This window comes from Hyla sarda, chromosome 4, assembly GCF_029499605.1.
Source record: "Hyla sarda isolate aHylSar1 chromosome 4, aHylSar1.hap1, whole genome shotgun sequence".
NCBI lineage: Eukaryota > Metazoa > Chordata > Amphibia > Anura > Hylidae > Hyla > Hyla sarda.
Window position 1 is genome coordinate 280,531,981 of NC_079192.1, and position 16,263 is coordinate 280,548,243.

Consider the following 16,263-nt stretch of genomic DNA (forward strand, 5'->3'; position numbering starts at 1 on the left):
GACCATATTGTGGCTGGATGACACAGCTTGGATGAGGCTGAAGCATGAGGAGACCATATAGAGGCTGAATGACACAGCGTGGCGGTGTTTGCAACATGAAGAGACCATATAGTGGCTGAATGACACAGCGAGGAGGTGTTCACAGCGTGAGTAGACCATATAGTGTCTGAATGACACAGTGTGGAGGTGTTGGCAACATGAGGAGACCATATAGTGGCTGAATAGCACAGCCTGGAGGTGTTGGCAACATGAGGAGACCATATAGTGGCTGAATGACACCGCGTGGAGGTGTTGGCAGCATGAGGAGACCATATAGTGGCTGGATGACACAGCTTGGATGAGGGTGAAGCATGAGGAGACCATATAGTGTCTGAATGACACAGCGAGGAGGTGTTCACAGCATAAGGAAGCCATATAGTGTCTGAATGGCACAGCGTGGGGGTGTTGGCAGCATGAGGAGACCATATAGTGGCTGAATGACACAGCGTGGAGGTGTTCGCAGCATGAGGAGGCCATATAGTGGCTGAATGACACAGCATGGAGGTATTGGCAACATGAGGAGACCATATAATGGCTGAATGACAGTGTGGAGGTGTTGGCATCATGAGGAGACCATATAGTGGCTGAATGACACAGCGTGGAGGAGGCGGCAGCATGAGGAGACCATATAGTGGCTGGATGACACAGCTTGGATGAGGCTGAAGCATGAGGAGACCATATAGTGGCTGAATAACACAGCGTGGCGGTGTTTGCAGCATGAAGAGACCATATAGTTGCTGAATGACACAGTGTGGAGGTGTTGGCAGTATGAGGGGACCATATAGTGGCTGAATGACACAACGTGGAGGAGGCGGCAGCATGAGGAGACCATATAGTGGCTGGATGACACAGCTTGGATGAGGCTGAAGCATGAGGAGACCATATAGTGGCTGAATGACACAGCGTGGCGGTGTTTGCAGCATGAAGAGACCATATAGTGGCTGAATGACACAATGTGGAGGTGTTGGCAGCATGAGGAGACCATATAGTGGCTGAATGACGCAACGTGGAGGAGGCGGCAGCATGAGGAGACCATATAGTGGCTGGATGACACAGCTTGGATGAGGCTGAAGCATGAGGAGACCATATAGTGGCTGAATGACACAGCGTGGCGGTGTTTGCAGCATGAAGAGACCATATAGTGGCTGAATGACACAATGTGGAGGTGTTGGCAGCATGAGGAGACCATATAGTGGCTGAATTACACAACGTGGAGGAGGCGGCAGCATGAGGAGACCATATAGTGGCTGGATGACACAGCTTGGATGAGGCTGAAGCATGAGGAGACCATATAGTGGCTGAATGACACAGCGTGGCGGTGTTTGCAGCATGAAGAGACCATATAGTGGCTGAATGACACAATGTGGAGGTGTTGGCAGCATGAGGAGACCATATAGTGGCTGTATGACACAGCGTGGAGGAGGCTGCAGCATGAGTAGACCATATAGTGGCTGGATGACACCGCTTCGATGAGGCAGAAGTATGAGGAGACCATATAGTGGCTGAATGATACAGCATGTCGATGTTGGCAGCATGAGGAGACCGTATAGTGGCTGTATGACACAGTGTGGAGGTGTTGGCAGCATGATGAGACCATATAGTGGCTGGATGACACATCCTGGAGGTGTTGGCAGCATGAGGAAACCATATAGTGGCTGTATGACACTGCGTGGAGGTGTTGGTAGCATGAGGAGACCATATAGTGGCTGCATGACACAGCTTGGATTAGGCTGAAGCTTGAGGAGACCATATAGTGGCTGAATAACACCGCATTGAGGTATTTGCAGCATGAGGAGACCATAAAGTGGCTGAATAACACAGCGTGGAGGTTTTTTTCAGCATGAGGAGACCATATAGTGGCTAAATGACAAATCTTGGATGAGGCTGAAACATGAGGAGACCATATAGTGGCTGCTTGAAACAGCGTAGGGGTGTTAGCAGCATGTGGAGACCATATAGTGGCTGAATGACACAGTGTGGAGGTATTGGCAGCATGAGGAGACCGTATAGTGGCTGAATGACATAGCGTGGAGGTGTTGGCAGCATGAGGAGGCCATATAGTGGCTAGATGACACAGGAGGCAGAAGAAGGTAAGTAGAACGGGATGCGACCCGCGGGCGGACTTGTGCTGCCACACGGATCGCATCCCCGCCGGCAGCACTGTAGCAGCGCTCCCGGTCAGAGGGACAGACCGGGGCGCTGCAGGAGGACACACGCTGTGAGCACTCAGGGATGGATGCGGGACCTGGAGCGCTCGGCGTTACAGTACCCCCCCCCCTTTGGTCTCCCCCTATTTTTTGATCCTAGGAACTTACGGATGAGCTCTTTATCAAGAATATTGGCCTCAGGCTCCCAGGACCGCAATTTTCCCAATTGACCAAAAATAATTTTTTACCTCTGACGGTTTTTGATGCCAGAATTTCTTTTACAGCATAGATGTCGGAGGAACCGGAGACAGGGGTAGGGACCACGACCTTGGGAGAATAACGGTTAAAAACAACAGGCTTGAGTAGAGAAACATGGAAAGAGTTAGGAATACGGAGAGAGGGGGGAAGATGAAGTTGGTAAGAGACAGGGTTGATTTGTTTTTTGACTTTGAAAGGGCCAAAAAATCGGGGGCCCAACTTGTAACTGGGTACACGGAACCGAATGTACTTCGCAGAAAGCCATACCTTGTCCCCAGGGGAAAATACTGGAGGAACCCTTCTCTTTTTGTCAGCATGTCTCTTCATACGAGATGAGGCCAGTAGAATCGACTTTTGAATCTCACGCCAGATAGAAGAAAAATTTTGTGTCAATTCATCCACGGCAGGAACCCCAGAGGAAGTGGGGATGGGGAGGGGGGGAAGCGGGTGACGGCCATACACCACAAAAAATGGGGATTTGGAAGAAGACTCAGAGTTTTTAAAATTGTACAAAAATTTAGCCCAGGGCAGAAGGTCGACCCAATCATCTTGGCGAGAGGAGACAAAATGTTGCAGGTAGGCACCAAGTATCTCATTCACTCTCTTCACTTGACCGTTGGACTGAGGGCAGTAAGCAGAAGAAAAATTTTGTTTGATTTTTAACTGACTGCAGAGTGCCCTCCAAAATTTAGAAACAAATTGAACGCCTCTGTCTGAGACAATGTGCGTGGGAAGCCTGTGGAGGCGAAAAATATGAAGAAAAAATTGCTTCGCCAATTGTGGCGCAGAAGGAAGGCCCGGCAGAGGGACAAAATGAGCCATTTTAGAAAAATATGGGACCATGGCTGTTCAGGTACAGGTAAAGGAAGGAGGAGACCTTTCGGCTTTTGGCGTGGAGTCTTGTCACGGGCACAGGTTGTACAAGCCCGAACAAAATCAGTAACATCCTTCTCCAAGGAAGGCCACCAATAGTGTTTGGAAATCAACTGCACAGACTTCTTGACACCAGCATGCCCGGCCAAATGAGAAGAGTGACCCCATTTAAGAATTTTGAGGCGAAGGCATGGAGATACAAAGGTCTTCCCTGGAGGAACTTGCACAAGAGTGGTTGGAGAGGAGGAGATCAGACACTCAGGAGGTATTATGTGCTGTGGAGGGGCTTCAGATTCGGAGACATCGGTGAAGCGTGATAGTATGTCAGCTCTGACGTTCTTGTCGGCTGGACGAAATTGAATTTCAAAATTGAAGCGGGCAAAAAACAATGTCCATCTAGCTTGGCGAAGATTTAATCGCTGGGCAGTCTGGAGATACGATAAATTTTTATGATCCGTGTAAATGATGATGGGATGCAGGGTCCCCTCCAAAAGATGTCTCCACTCCACAAGTGCCAATTTAATGGCCAAAAGTTCACGATCTCCAATCGAATAATTTTTTTCTGCAGGAGAGAAAGTCTTGGAGAAAAAACCGCAAGTGTGATTTTTTGCAGTAGCGGTTTTTTGAGTTAAAATGGCACCGGCACCGACAGAAGAAGCATCCACTTTGAGAATAAAAGGCTTCGAGGGATCAGGCCTGGACAGAGCAGAAGCGAAGGCAGCCTTGAGATGGTTAAAGGCCTCCTCCGCTATTGGTGGCCAGGACCTCGGGTTCGCGTCTTTCTTGGTCAAATTTTTTATGGTAGCACTAGCTACCCTAAATCTTCAATTTAAATTTCCAAATTCATCTTTTAATCTTAAGAATTGTGAAGTCCTAGTGTCTACTCATGCTGCTGCCAACTCCAGGCTGTGCCAATCAGACACTATATGGTCTCCTCATGCTTCAGTCACATCCAAGCTGTGTCATTTAGCCAATATATGGTTTACTGATGCTGCTGGGCCTTGGTCTGGGCCTAAAAAAATGTTATGGTAGCACTAGCTACCCTAAATCTTCAATTAAAATTTCATAATTCGTCTTTTAATCTCAGGTATTGTAAAGCCCTAATGTCTCCTCATGCTGCTGCCAACTCCAGGCTGTGCCAATCAGACACTATATGGTCTCCTCATGCTTCAGTCACATCCAAGCTGTGTCATTCAGCCACTATATGGTCTCCTCATGCTTCAGCCAACTGCAGGCTGTGTCATTCAGCTTATTGATGGTGCTGGGCCTGGGTCTGGGCCTAAATTTTTGTTATGGCAGCACTAGCTACCCTAAATCTTCAATTTGAATTTCAAAATTTGTCTTTTAATCTTAAGTATTGTGAAGCCCTAGTGTCTCCTCATGCTGCTGCAAACTCCAGGCTGTGTATCATTGAGCCACTCTGTGGCAGTGATTCTAAAAGTGATGCCTGTAATCTGCATGTCATTCTGAATAACAGTATTATTTCACTATCCCAGCACACTCCATATGCGTGTTAGAACACAGCTAAGTGTTCTACACCCCTATTGAGTCTCTCTGTAGTCCAGAAATAGATGTTTTTAATATAGATTTGCTGCAAATAAATTCGGATTGAACCACATTTTTTGGAAAAATTCAGCGAATCGAAGGAATCAAATTTTTCAAAAGTTCGTTCATCTCTAATTATTACCTTTTAATTTTCAGCATTGGAAAGATATATGTTTATACCAGACAGGGTTAAATAAATAAAAAAAATCTATATACTTACTTTCCTAGTTCAACGGCCAATTGACTAAGCTGGCAATGTCTTGCGCTGACCACAATCCCAGACATGCGGCACTTGATGGATTCCTTTACAAAGATGGCAGCAGGGAAGCAGTGAAGACTTTCTAGCTGGAAAATCCCTTTAGGGCAGATTTATGATAAGTTTAATGGGGAAGATTTATCAAAACTTGTCCAGAGGATAAGTTGCACAGTTGCCTGTAGCAACCAATCAGCTCACTTTTTCATTTTGAACAAGGCCTCTGCAAAATGAAAGAAGCAATCTGATTGGTTGCTAAGGGCAACTGGGCAAGTTTTCGTCTGCACAGATTTTGATAAATCTCCCCCAATATGTATCAATCTTGTACAGCTAATCCAAAGGGATAGCTGTTTTTAGGAAAACACAGTTGTTTAAGTTTTTAACCATAACTAATATTATATGTGCTTATATCTGCATGTTTGCCATGACACAACAATCATTATTTCAATTCAAGTGAAAATTGGTCATTTCTATTCATTTCTTAAAAATCATTATTTTTTTAAATAGTTTTCATTCCAATATGTATATTTTCTTAATTTTCACAGCACTATATTTTGGCCTTTGGAGGAATTATTGCCATTCCATTGATTCTAGCAGAGCCTTTATGTGTGAAGCATGACAACACAGTAAAGAGCCAGCTGATGTGTACCATATTCTTTGTTTCTGGTACATGTACAATTCTTCAAACAACATTTGGAACAAGGTAATTTGCTAATGGTTTTATAGATAGAAAAAAAAAATCCTACAATAACCATAACACATTTGCATAGAAAAACAAGACAGCCAACTCCATATCCCTACCCCTAACGAGCAAGGAGAAAAAACATTATTTGTGAGTGATTAGTATTATATTGTACATCTCTTGTGTATAACTATCAATACACAACAATTACCGTATTTATCGGCGTATAACACGCACTTTTTAGGCTAAAAGTTTTTAGCCTAAAGTCTACCTGCTTGTTATACGCCGATAAGCTGCTGCAGTTCAATGATTTAAAGCGGGCGCTTTAAATCAATGAACTGCAGCGGCTTTGCCGGTGCAGAGACCGCCAGTGCTGCCAGCTTCTCTGCCCCTGCCTGTCCTGGGGTCTAGAGCCCTGCTGCCGGCCCTTCTCTCCCCCTGGCTATCGGCGCCACTGCCCATTCTCTCCCCCTGACCACCCGACCCCGGCAAAAGGTTATTATGCAACCGGGGATGGGGGAGGCAACGGGGCAGCGGCGCCGGCAATGGGTGCCGCTGCCCCTTCTCTCCCCCTGTCTGTCGGCGCCGGCAATGGGGCAGCGGTGCCGACAGACAGGGGGAGAGAAGGGGCAGCGGCACCCATTGCCGGCGCCGCTGCCCCGTTGCCTCCCCCATCCCCGGTTGCATAATAACCTGTTGCCGGGGTTGGGTCCTCGCTGCTTCAGGCCACCGGTGTGCGTCCCCTGCGTCGTTGCTATGCGCTGCACGGCGCCGCGCATAGCAACGACGCATGGGACGCACACCGGAGACCTGATGCAGCGCCTACCCAACCCCGGCAACAGGTTATTATGCAACCGGGGATGGGGGAGGCAATGGGGCAGCGGCGCTGGCAATGGGTGCCGCTGCCCCTTCTCTCCCCCTTTCTGTCGGCGCCGCTGCCCCATTGCCGCCACAGCTTCTCTCCCCCTAGCTATCGGCGGCAGCGGCATCGATAGACAGGGGGAGAGAAGGGGCAGCGGCGCCGATAGCCAGCGGGAGAGAAGCGGCGGTAGCAGGGCTCTAGACCCCAGGAAAGGCAGGGGGAGAGAAGCGGGCAGTGACGGCCTCTCTCCCCCTGCCTTTCCTGGTGATGTATCGGGGTATACGCATGCACACTCACGGACCCTCATTTTACCAAGGATATTTGGATAAAAAACTTTTTTTTACCCAAATATCCTTGGTAAAATGAGGGTGCGTGTTATAGGCTGGTTCGTGGTATACCCCAATAAATACGGTACTTTCATATTTATACTTTTTGACCAAATTCATCATCTTACTGAGTGATATTTCTGTATTTTTATATGATATATGTATATTTTCCCTATTGTTCTTATACTGTTTCTTGTAAGACCATGATGTTGTAATGGCCTGTGTTATCTGTTTGTAAATTCTTGAAAAATGTAATAAAAACATTTGAACCTAAAACATAATAAACCAAACATCCTATTTTTAGAGAGAGATATTTTATTCTTCCTACCAACCCATCTAACTAAGTGTTGAGAAACACTGGTCGCTTCATTCAACTCCATTTAGTGCGGTCCAGGCTCCAGGGCATCTAAAATGGTGGATCCACATGTAAGGAAATGGGGCAAGGAATCCTGGGAAGGCAGGATGACCCTTAATCACATGCAGCATGCAGCCTATCGGCAGTCAGCCACCCTTGTGATGTCACAGACCTATATAATCGGCAGCCATCTTGAGGCTAGTCACTCCAGCCTTTTATTGCAGAGAGGGAGAGAGGGACAGACAGCAGTGTGTGTTACACAGAAAATCCTTTTTACAGCAGCGATTCACCTCCCAGTCACATCAGCGTTCTATTGCAGAGGGACAGAGAGCATCGTGTTGCACAGAAAAGCTTTTTTACAGCAGTGATTCACCTCAAGCCCAAATCCAGCCTAGAAGCACTGATAGGTAAGGGAGTGAGATTGAGAGAGAAAGTGAAATTTTGGGTGTAGTACACAGCGACTCTGTGCTGCAGCATTGGTGTGTACAACAACTGAAAAGCTAATAGTAGCGAGCCAGTTAGGATGAGCACAGCACTAAAAGCATATTGTCCTCTATTAAGTGTAACATGTGCGTACATCTAAGTGGTGTACCATTTTGTTTCTGTTAAAGTCTTAAGGGCCTAGATAATATGAACAAGGAGCCAAAAGAACACACCTACTGGTGTTGTATAAAAATACTGTTTTAAGCATACTGGAGCTCATTGTCCTCCCCTCATAAGTGCATACCACATACATACTTCTAAGTGGTGTACTATTTTGTTCCTGTTAAAGTCTTAAGGGCCTTGTTACTGTGAAAGGCCAGCCAAAAGAACACACCTGCTGTTATTTTAGACAAATATTGTTTTAAGCGCACTGGAGAACATTGTCCTCCCCTCATAAGTGCATACCACATACGTACATCTAAGTGGTGTACCATTTTGTTCCTGTTAAAGTCTTAGGGGGCTAGATACTGTGAAAGGCCAGGCAAAAGTACACACCTGCTGGTGTTGTACACAAATACTGTTTTAAGCGTAGTGGAGCGTATTGTACTCCCCTCATATACGCACTAGGTATGTCATGCAGAGAAGTGCCAGGACATGCACAGGGAAGTGGGAGAGGCCTAAATTCATAAGGCAGAGGACGCAGCAGTCTTGGGGTGGGTTGCAGCAGGAGTGGCAGCGAGGTGCCTGAGCTCCCAGTATCAGCTAGCGGTCGGGTCTCCTACAGCAACCCATCTGCCATCATCAATCGGTTAACACGGTCATCCACTTCATCACAAGTGACATATGACACCCCTAGTCAACAGCCGGTTGGTTCCTCAGATACAACACTCAGTTGGCATGGCCCAGGAGCAGTCCCTCTCCTCCCATTGCCTCTGCCTTATGCTGTTCCCTTCCCCACAGAAGTATCTTATGCTGTGGGTTGAGCTCCACTATTAAGTGAGGACGATCTACTAGAGGACAGTCAGCAGCTACTACCGAGGAGACATCCGCCGCTTCATCTGCTAGGCGGACAAATAGTGATAAGGCGAGTGACGTGGGAGGCGGTGTTGCCAGCGTTCGGGGTCCTGAAGCTGACACTGTTGAGGAACCTGAGGAGGACATCAGTGACATGCAGACACAACTCGATGATGATGAAGCCGATCACACTTGGGAGCTGGGTGCAGAAGGGGCTTCATCATCATCATCAAAAGAGGGTTGCAGGTTGCCCGTGAGGCAGCAGCTGAGCCAGCAAGGTGGTAGCATGGTTGGCAGTCAGCATGGTGGCAGAAGTGGAAATTCTGGAGTCAAACGTGCCCGGGGTAGACCACCTGCTTCGCGGTAGCCATCCTTCCCGTGAGGTAGTGGAACAGGGATTCCTGGAGTCTGCGGCATTAGCAGTCAATCAGTGCGGACTGTTGGTGGGAAAATCAGCTACTCAGCGGTGTGGCAGTTTTTCATCAAGCATCCGGAGGAGGTTGACATGGTCACATGCAAGATGTGTCGGCAGAAGGTGAAGCGTGGCCAGGGTCCCAATGTTGGCACCACGGCCCTGCTTCAACATATGCAGCATCACCATTAAGCAGCCTGGGAGAACCGTGCCTCCGATGTGGTGGTCCAGCCTGCTGCATCACCCAGTGGCAAGCCACTCCCTCTTTCAGCCAGCCAAGGCTCCACCACCTCAGCCGAATGGAGCTGTGTGTCATACCCATCTTTAGTCTCTCCAGATGCTCCTGCTCCTCCTAGTTTGAGTCAGTCATTCCGCCAATCCATCTGCAAAGCCATGCCCAAGAGACAACAGTATGCGTCCACTCATCCAACGGCGCAGAAGCTGAATGTGCTCTTGTCCAAGTTGCTGGTGCTGCAGTCCCTCCCTTTTCAAGTGGTGGACTCTGCACTTTTCAGAGAACTGACGGCTTGTGCCGAGCCGAGGGGGAGAGTCCCAAGCCGTCATTTCTTTGCGAAGAAGGCAGTACCAGCCCTGCACAATTTTTTGGAACAGAAGGTGGGCCAGTCCTTGAGCCTGTCGGTGTGTACCAAAGTGCACAGCAGTGCCGACGTCTGGAGCTGTAACTACACTCAGGGACAATACATGTCCTTTATGGCCCACTGGGTGAATGTGGTTCCTGCACAGCCACAACAGCAACTTGGACAGGTCACGCTGTCTCAGCCTCCATGCTCTTAGGCCGTTGGTCCTGCGACAGTGTGTCACTCTGCCATCTCATCCTCCACCGTGTCCTCAGCCTCCACTGCATGGACAAGTCTCAGTGTCCCTCCAGCATACCATGTTTGCAGGTCACGGCGGTGTCACGCTGTTCTTCACATGGTTTGCATTGGCGGACAGAATGACACAGGGGAGGAACTGCTAAAAGTAATTCGTCAAGAAATCGAATCATGGCTTACTCCTCGAAAACTGGAAATGGGAACCATGGTGACTGACAACGGGAAGAACATCTTGTTTGCGCTGCGACAAGGAAGCCTGAGACATGTACCCTGCATGGCACAGGTGTTCAATCTGGTTGTCAAGCAGTTTCTGAAGTGTCCCCCCATCTGCAAGACATCCTAACAATGGGAAGGAAACTTTGCATGACTTTCAGCCACTCATGCACCACAAAGCACACCCTCCTTGATTGGCATCCCCCAACATAGTCTGATTTGCGATGTTTCCACAAGTTGGAATTCCACACTCCATATGTTGGACCGACTATACAAACAGAGAAAAGCCATCACTGATTTCTTGACGATCCAAGCGGATAGGGGGACTCCCCTGAGTAACTTCAATGTCAACCAGTGGCAGCTCATACGTTTGCTCAGGCCCTTTGAGGAAGCCACATTATTAGTCAGTCACCAGGATTACCACTTCATCTACTACAACACGTGTTGGAAGCAATGGCTGGTCAGGGTACTGGAGACATGGCGCCTACATCTCACGGCCATATGAGCCCTGTGGGGGCTGAACTGGAGGAGGAGGGGGAGGGGCACAGTGGAGCATAGTTTATGTTTCTTTGCGAGATGGGCGGTTTTTCTAGTGATCTGACAGGAGAGGAGGAGCAGGAGGAGAAGGAGCAGCTAGAGGAGCTAGAGGGTTATGAGGAAGGCGAGACCGAGGACCCAGACACACCGTGGCAGTATGCAGTGGAGATGGAGGCAGGGCGTCCCTCTGAGTCACTTGTACAAATGGCATGATGCATGCTCACTTGCTTGCGTAGTGGCAGCCGAATTGTCACCATTCGGCAGAGGGATGACTTCTGGCTCTCCACCTTATTGGACCCTCACTACAAGCACAAATTGGGGGCCTTTTTTACACCCACTGAGAGCGAGGACAAACTGACCTACTACAGAGACATCCTACGTAGTCAGTTGGCCGATGCCTATCTGCGCCATTGTCCATTCTCTTGCAGAGGAAGCACTAAGCCAGTGTGAAACAACGGTTTCTGTCCCCTTATTGTACCCCCCATTGTGTCCCTCCCTGACAAATACTGTCTGTATATGTAAGTATGCATTAATACTTAAAAGAAGATACCTGAAGATGTGGTGAGTTGCCGACTGTTTTCTCTTTCATCCATGTACACCTTCAAGATCCGCTGGACTTCTGGGCAGCCAAACCTGACTTGTGGCCGCAACTAGCAGAGTTTGCCCTGGAAAAGCTGTCCTGCATGGCCAGTAGTGTGCCATCAGAGCGGGTGTTTAGTGTGGCGGGGGCCATAGTAACCCCAAGGAGAACTCGTTTGTTCACAAATAATGTGGAGAGACTGACCTTTGTGAAGATTAATCCGGCATGGATCAGCCAGGATTTCCACCCACCAATGCCTGATGCATCAGAGTAGATTGACCATGGTGCCACATCAATACTTCACAAATATGAATAGTGCTAAACATATTTAAGGAGCTGCTCCCCAGTTACAGACATTCCTCCGCATCAGACCACAAGAAAGTATTGAGGATATGCATAATGTAAAACTTAAATTTTAATAATATTCTTAGAATAAAATATATGCACCCAAATATTTTTTTGAAATCAAACAAAATTAAAGGTGTGCAAAAAAACACCATGTGCCACCTACACCACCAAGTATTGTTGTGATGCAAAGACCTCTAAAAGGTGGAAGGAAACAATGCATGGTCCATTGTAACCGGTGGAGGTAAAAACTTTCCTTGTAAGGCCCTACTCTCGCATTATTAATTCCCTTCTTTGCAACTGTTACTCGCCCTAAAAAGAGCTTCCCCACAAAGGAACCTCTCCCTATTTCCCCCAACAAACACTGCCATTTCCCAGAGTCTTTAGGTGGAAATAGAGAAAGGTTCCTATGGGGGCCGCCCTTTTAGGGCGAGTAACACTTGCCAAGAAGGGAATTAATAATCCAAGAGTAGGGCCTTATAGGGGAAGGGTTTACCCCCACCGGTTACAATGGACCATACGTTGTTCCCTTCCACCTTTTACAGGTCTTGGCATCACATTAATACTTGGTGGTGTAGGTGACACATGGTGTTTTTTTGCACACCTTTCCTTTTATTTGATTTTTTTTTAAATGTTCGGTCCATGTATTTTATCCTACGCATATTATTAAAAGTTATGTTTTATGTAATGCATATCCTCAATACTTACTTGTGCACATTTTTACAAGAGACCATTTTCTTCTGCCTACCTGCCTCAGCCACTATTCTGATCCCACCACCCGTCTGATGCCACACATCTGATGCCAAGTTCTTCTTCTTTCACCACCTTCATCTCAGGGTACTAGTATTGCCACCCACCGCACCACTCTGTCATCGTGTCACTTTCAGGACTCCTGATGCTGCTGCTGCCATCTCCAGGCTGTCTCATTCTGCCACCATAAGTTCTCTTCGTGCTGATGCCACCTCCAGGTTGCCTCATTCTGTCACCATATGTCCTCCTCATGCTGATGCCAGCTCCAGACTGTCTCATTTTACCACCATATGTTCTCCTCATGCTGATGCCAGCTCGAGGCTGTGTCATTCAGCCACTATATGTTCTTCTCATGCTGCCACAAACTCCAGGCTGTGTCATTCAGCCACTATATGCTGCCACCAACTCCAGGCTGTGTCATTCAGCCACTATATGTTCTCCTCATGCTTCCGCCACCGCCATGCTGTGTCATTCAGCCACTATATGGTCTCCTCATGCTTCAGCCTCATCCAAGCTGTGTCATTCAGCCACCTTATGGTCTCCTAATGCTGTCGCCACCTCCATGCTGTGTCATTCAGCCACTATATGGTCTCCTCATGCTTTAGCCTCATCCAAGCTGTGTCATTCAGCCACCTTATGGTCTCCTAATGCTGTCGCCACCTCCATGCTGTGTCATTTAGCCCCTATATGGTCTCCTCATACTGATGCCAACTCCAGGCTCTGTCATTGTGCTGCCCTGCGACAGTGATTCTTCAGACGTCACTGATCTGCATGTCATACTGAATTACAGTATTATTTCACTAACACACCCTATACGTGTTACAGCAAGGCAAAGTGTTTTACACCCCTATTGAGACTCTCTGTAGGCCAGAAATAGCCATTTTTAATAGCGATTCACCACAAATAAAATCATACTGAAAACATTTTTGGGGAAAATTTGCCGAATCGGCCAAATCAAACTTTACAAAATTTTGCTAATCTCTACTATGTAACTATAATATTGTTAAACAAGTGATCCATTTAGTGAGATATGTCTTATGATGAAAAGCAAATTTTGATTGCCAAATCCTGAATCTTGCTAATCTATTTTTTTGTCAACTACTGTATATTACAACTTGTCACAGAAAAACAAGGCCCATTATTGATGCGTTGTTGCAAAAATAAACAGTGTTTGTTGCAGTATGGCTGATAAAAATCTAAAAATCTTGTGTGGCTGTGAAGGCCAAAAATATCCCTTATAGGGTTCAGGCCTATGAACTAGCAAGCACAGGTTAAGAAAGTCATTAAAGCAATAGCTATACCAGAACTTTAGTGTCAATCCTTACTGTAAAAAGGGAAACATTGAAAACTAAGACTGTATACATGATAAAATAATTACATACTACAACTGTGGTGATGTGATAAAAACATGCCAAGTTAGTACTTATGATCTGTGGTTGGTAGAATGCTTCTCCTAAAGCTATCATGAAGAGACAGCACTGTGTAAGCTTAGCAGGAGGCTAATTTCATGGTGGATGCTCTTGTTTCAGTGACTGGATTCTAAGAATACTTGTAAAGTCTGGTAAAAAAAAATGAACACATATAAAGACACAGAGTTATAAACTGTAAACATATTGGAGAGATCCCAGTAAAACAAATGAACTCACCCATAGAACAGGAAGGCTTCCATTTTGCCAGTTTTATTGGGGCTAGACACCGAGTTACATTTTGTTTAACGTTCCCAAATTGTCCATCTGGATAATTACATTTTCATTCTGGACATGACATGGTTTTGGTAAAATACAGTCAGTCATGTATGTGTTCATTTTTGTTTTGTTGATGTTATTGTAAACAAAGTTTTTAGACGTGACACAGGGTTTCTACATTGTATCTGAATTTAGACTTTGAGTCTCAAGGGAGTTTGCAAGAAAGACTCAAGGCCTCGCCATACTAGTGTACACTGTCATTACTAAAAGTTATTCTACACTAATAATAAAGATGATTGACCTGTAGATGACAAATGGTGTACCTGTACATCCTTGCCATCTGGGACTTAACAACAAAGGCCATACATGTACTCCCTGGAGCATTCAGTTTTTATGAAGTGAGCACAGGAGCTGCACTCGCTTCATAGGCGGCGAGGGGTGGCTACTATCATTGATACAGATGCTGCCCATCATTAACTCTTCAGATACCTAGATCATTGCCAATCATAGCGTCTAATGGAAAAAAATAAAAGATGCCTGTTAGCTCTGGGTGCTTATTAGACACCCGCAATATGCGGGGGTCCAATGAGTTAAAATGGCTGTTTTTTCAATTATATTAAAGCTCCTCCCCTAATAAAAATTAACCTTACTAATAAATGTAACCTCCTTTTCCCATTTTACAAGAAAAAAAAATAGTTTTTTATACTGCACGACGAACAGTGTAAATGTAAAAAATAATTTGCCAGAAATGCAGATTTTTGGTTACGTTATATAACATAAATAAAACATGAATATATAGTGATCAAAAGGTCTCATCTGAACAAAAATGGTAGAAATAAAAACTAAAGATTGTTGTTAGAGATGAGCGAACTAATTGTTGTTTTCCTGTCGTCCCTCAGCAGCACAAACGGGGGTTCCGCCCCTCTGTGAGCTAATAGGACAGAGGGATTTTTTACTATAAAAAAACAAAAAAAACATAGTGAGGCACCTCCCCAAGTGCCTATATAATGCACCTGCTCACACCAGGACAGTGAGTTTTTTTCTGTCCTTGTGTGAGCTGGACGTGCTGCGCCGTTGTCCCGCTCCTATATGATCTATATTTTGTTCTTTTCTACACCCTGTGTGTATTTGTTTCCCGACCTGTATCTCTCAGGTTTCTTCTCAGCGTTCGGCGCCATTTTCCCGGAGCCTCGGCGCCCTGTGACGTCACCGGAAGGCGCTTCCTGTTTTTTTTTTGCAAGGAGCGAGACGGCGATTATTGTAGCAGCAATGGCATTTCTTCTCATTTATCTTTTGTTTTTAAGCTCTCACCCTAGGGTTTCCTCCTATTGTTTCTTCCTTTTTAAAGCTAGTTTTCTTCCTCCCGGTTAGACCGGAAGTAGTTGGGCGGAGCCTATATGTCAGCACAGTGGTGCCCTATTTAAGGCTGAGAGTTCTCCAGTTCAGTCTCTCTGAGCTGGCTGGTGTTCTGTACTACCTTTGCTGTTGTACTGTGTCTTACCTGCCTGTTTTTTTCTTCTATCCAAGCTTGTACTTATCTTGTAGGTTTTAGGTTTCTCTCTCTCTGTTTTAATTTCTGATTCTACTTTTTAATAATTTTTAATATATATATATATATATATATTTTTTTTTTTTTTTTTTTTTTTTTTTTATAGATGTCATCTATGGATTCTGGGGGCTCTAGTGGCCGCAAGGACCCTAGGGGAAAATCCACACATAAAAGGAAGCATATAGAGTGTTCTTCATATTGATGGATATGAATTTTCCACTTGCAATACTTGCCTTCCTCATTTGCCTCCAAACCAGGAACCGTCCATGCAAGACATGTTTTTATGGGTGAAGGATTTAGTAGCCTCCTCTATTAAGGAGTTAAAAGACTCCCTCGCGGTAGCAAAAAACCCCAGAAGGGGTGAATCTTCCACCTTAGTACTTTCTGAAGAGGAGTTTAGGGTGGACATAGTAGTCCAAGGGAAAGATAATTTCCCAATTGAGAAATTCCCAAAATTTATCCGAGCTGTGCAGTCGGAAGGTCTGCCTGAAGGGCAGGAAGAAACCCCTTCAACCTCTAGGGGGCCCAGAGTCTTTTCAGTTGTTGACTCTATTATGGAGTTGATTAAGGGGAAATGGGTGA

The 16,263-nt window shown here is 46.1% G+C and overlaps 1 protein-coding gene across 1 annotated transcript in view; it reads left to right on the forward strand.

Moving 5' to 3' along the window:
- The window catches only part of LOC130369295 (solute carrier family 23 member 2-like), a 346,990-nt gene that overhangs the window by 57,505 nt on the left and 273,222 nt on the right, over nt 1–16,263 (forward strand). The window contains exon 3 of the mRNA XM_056574378.1: nt 5,661–5,818. Within this exon, the coding sequence (XP_056430353.1) occupies nt 5,661–5,818 (158 nt within the window). The remainder of the gene's footprint in view (nt 1–5,660; nt 5,819–16,263) is intronic.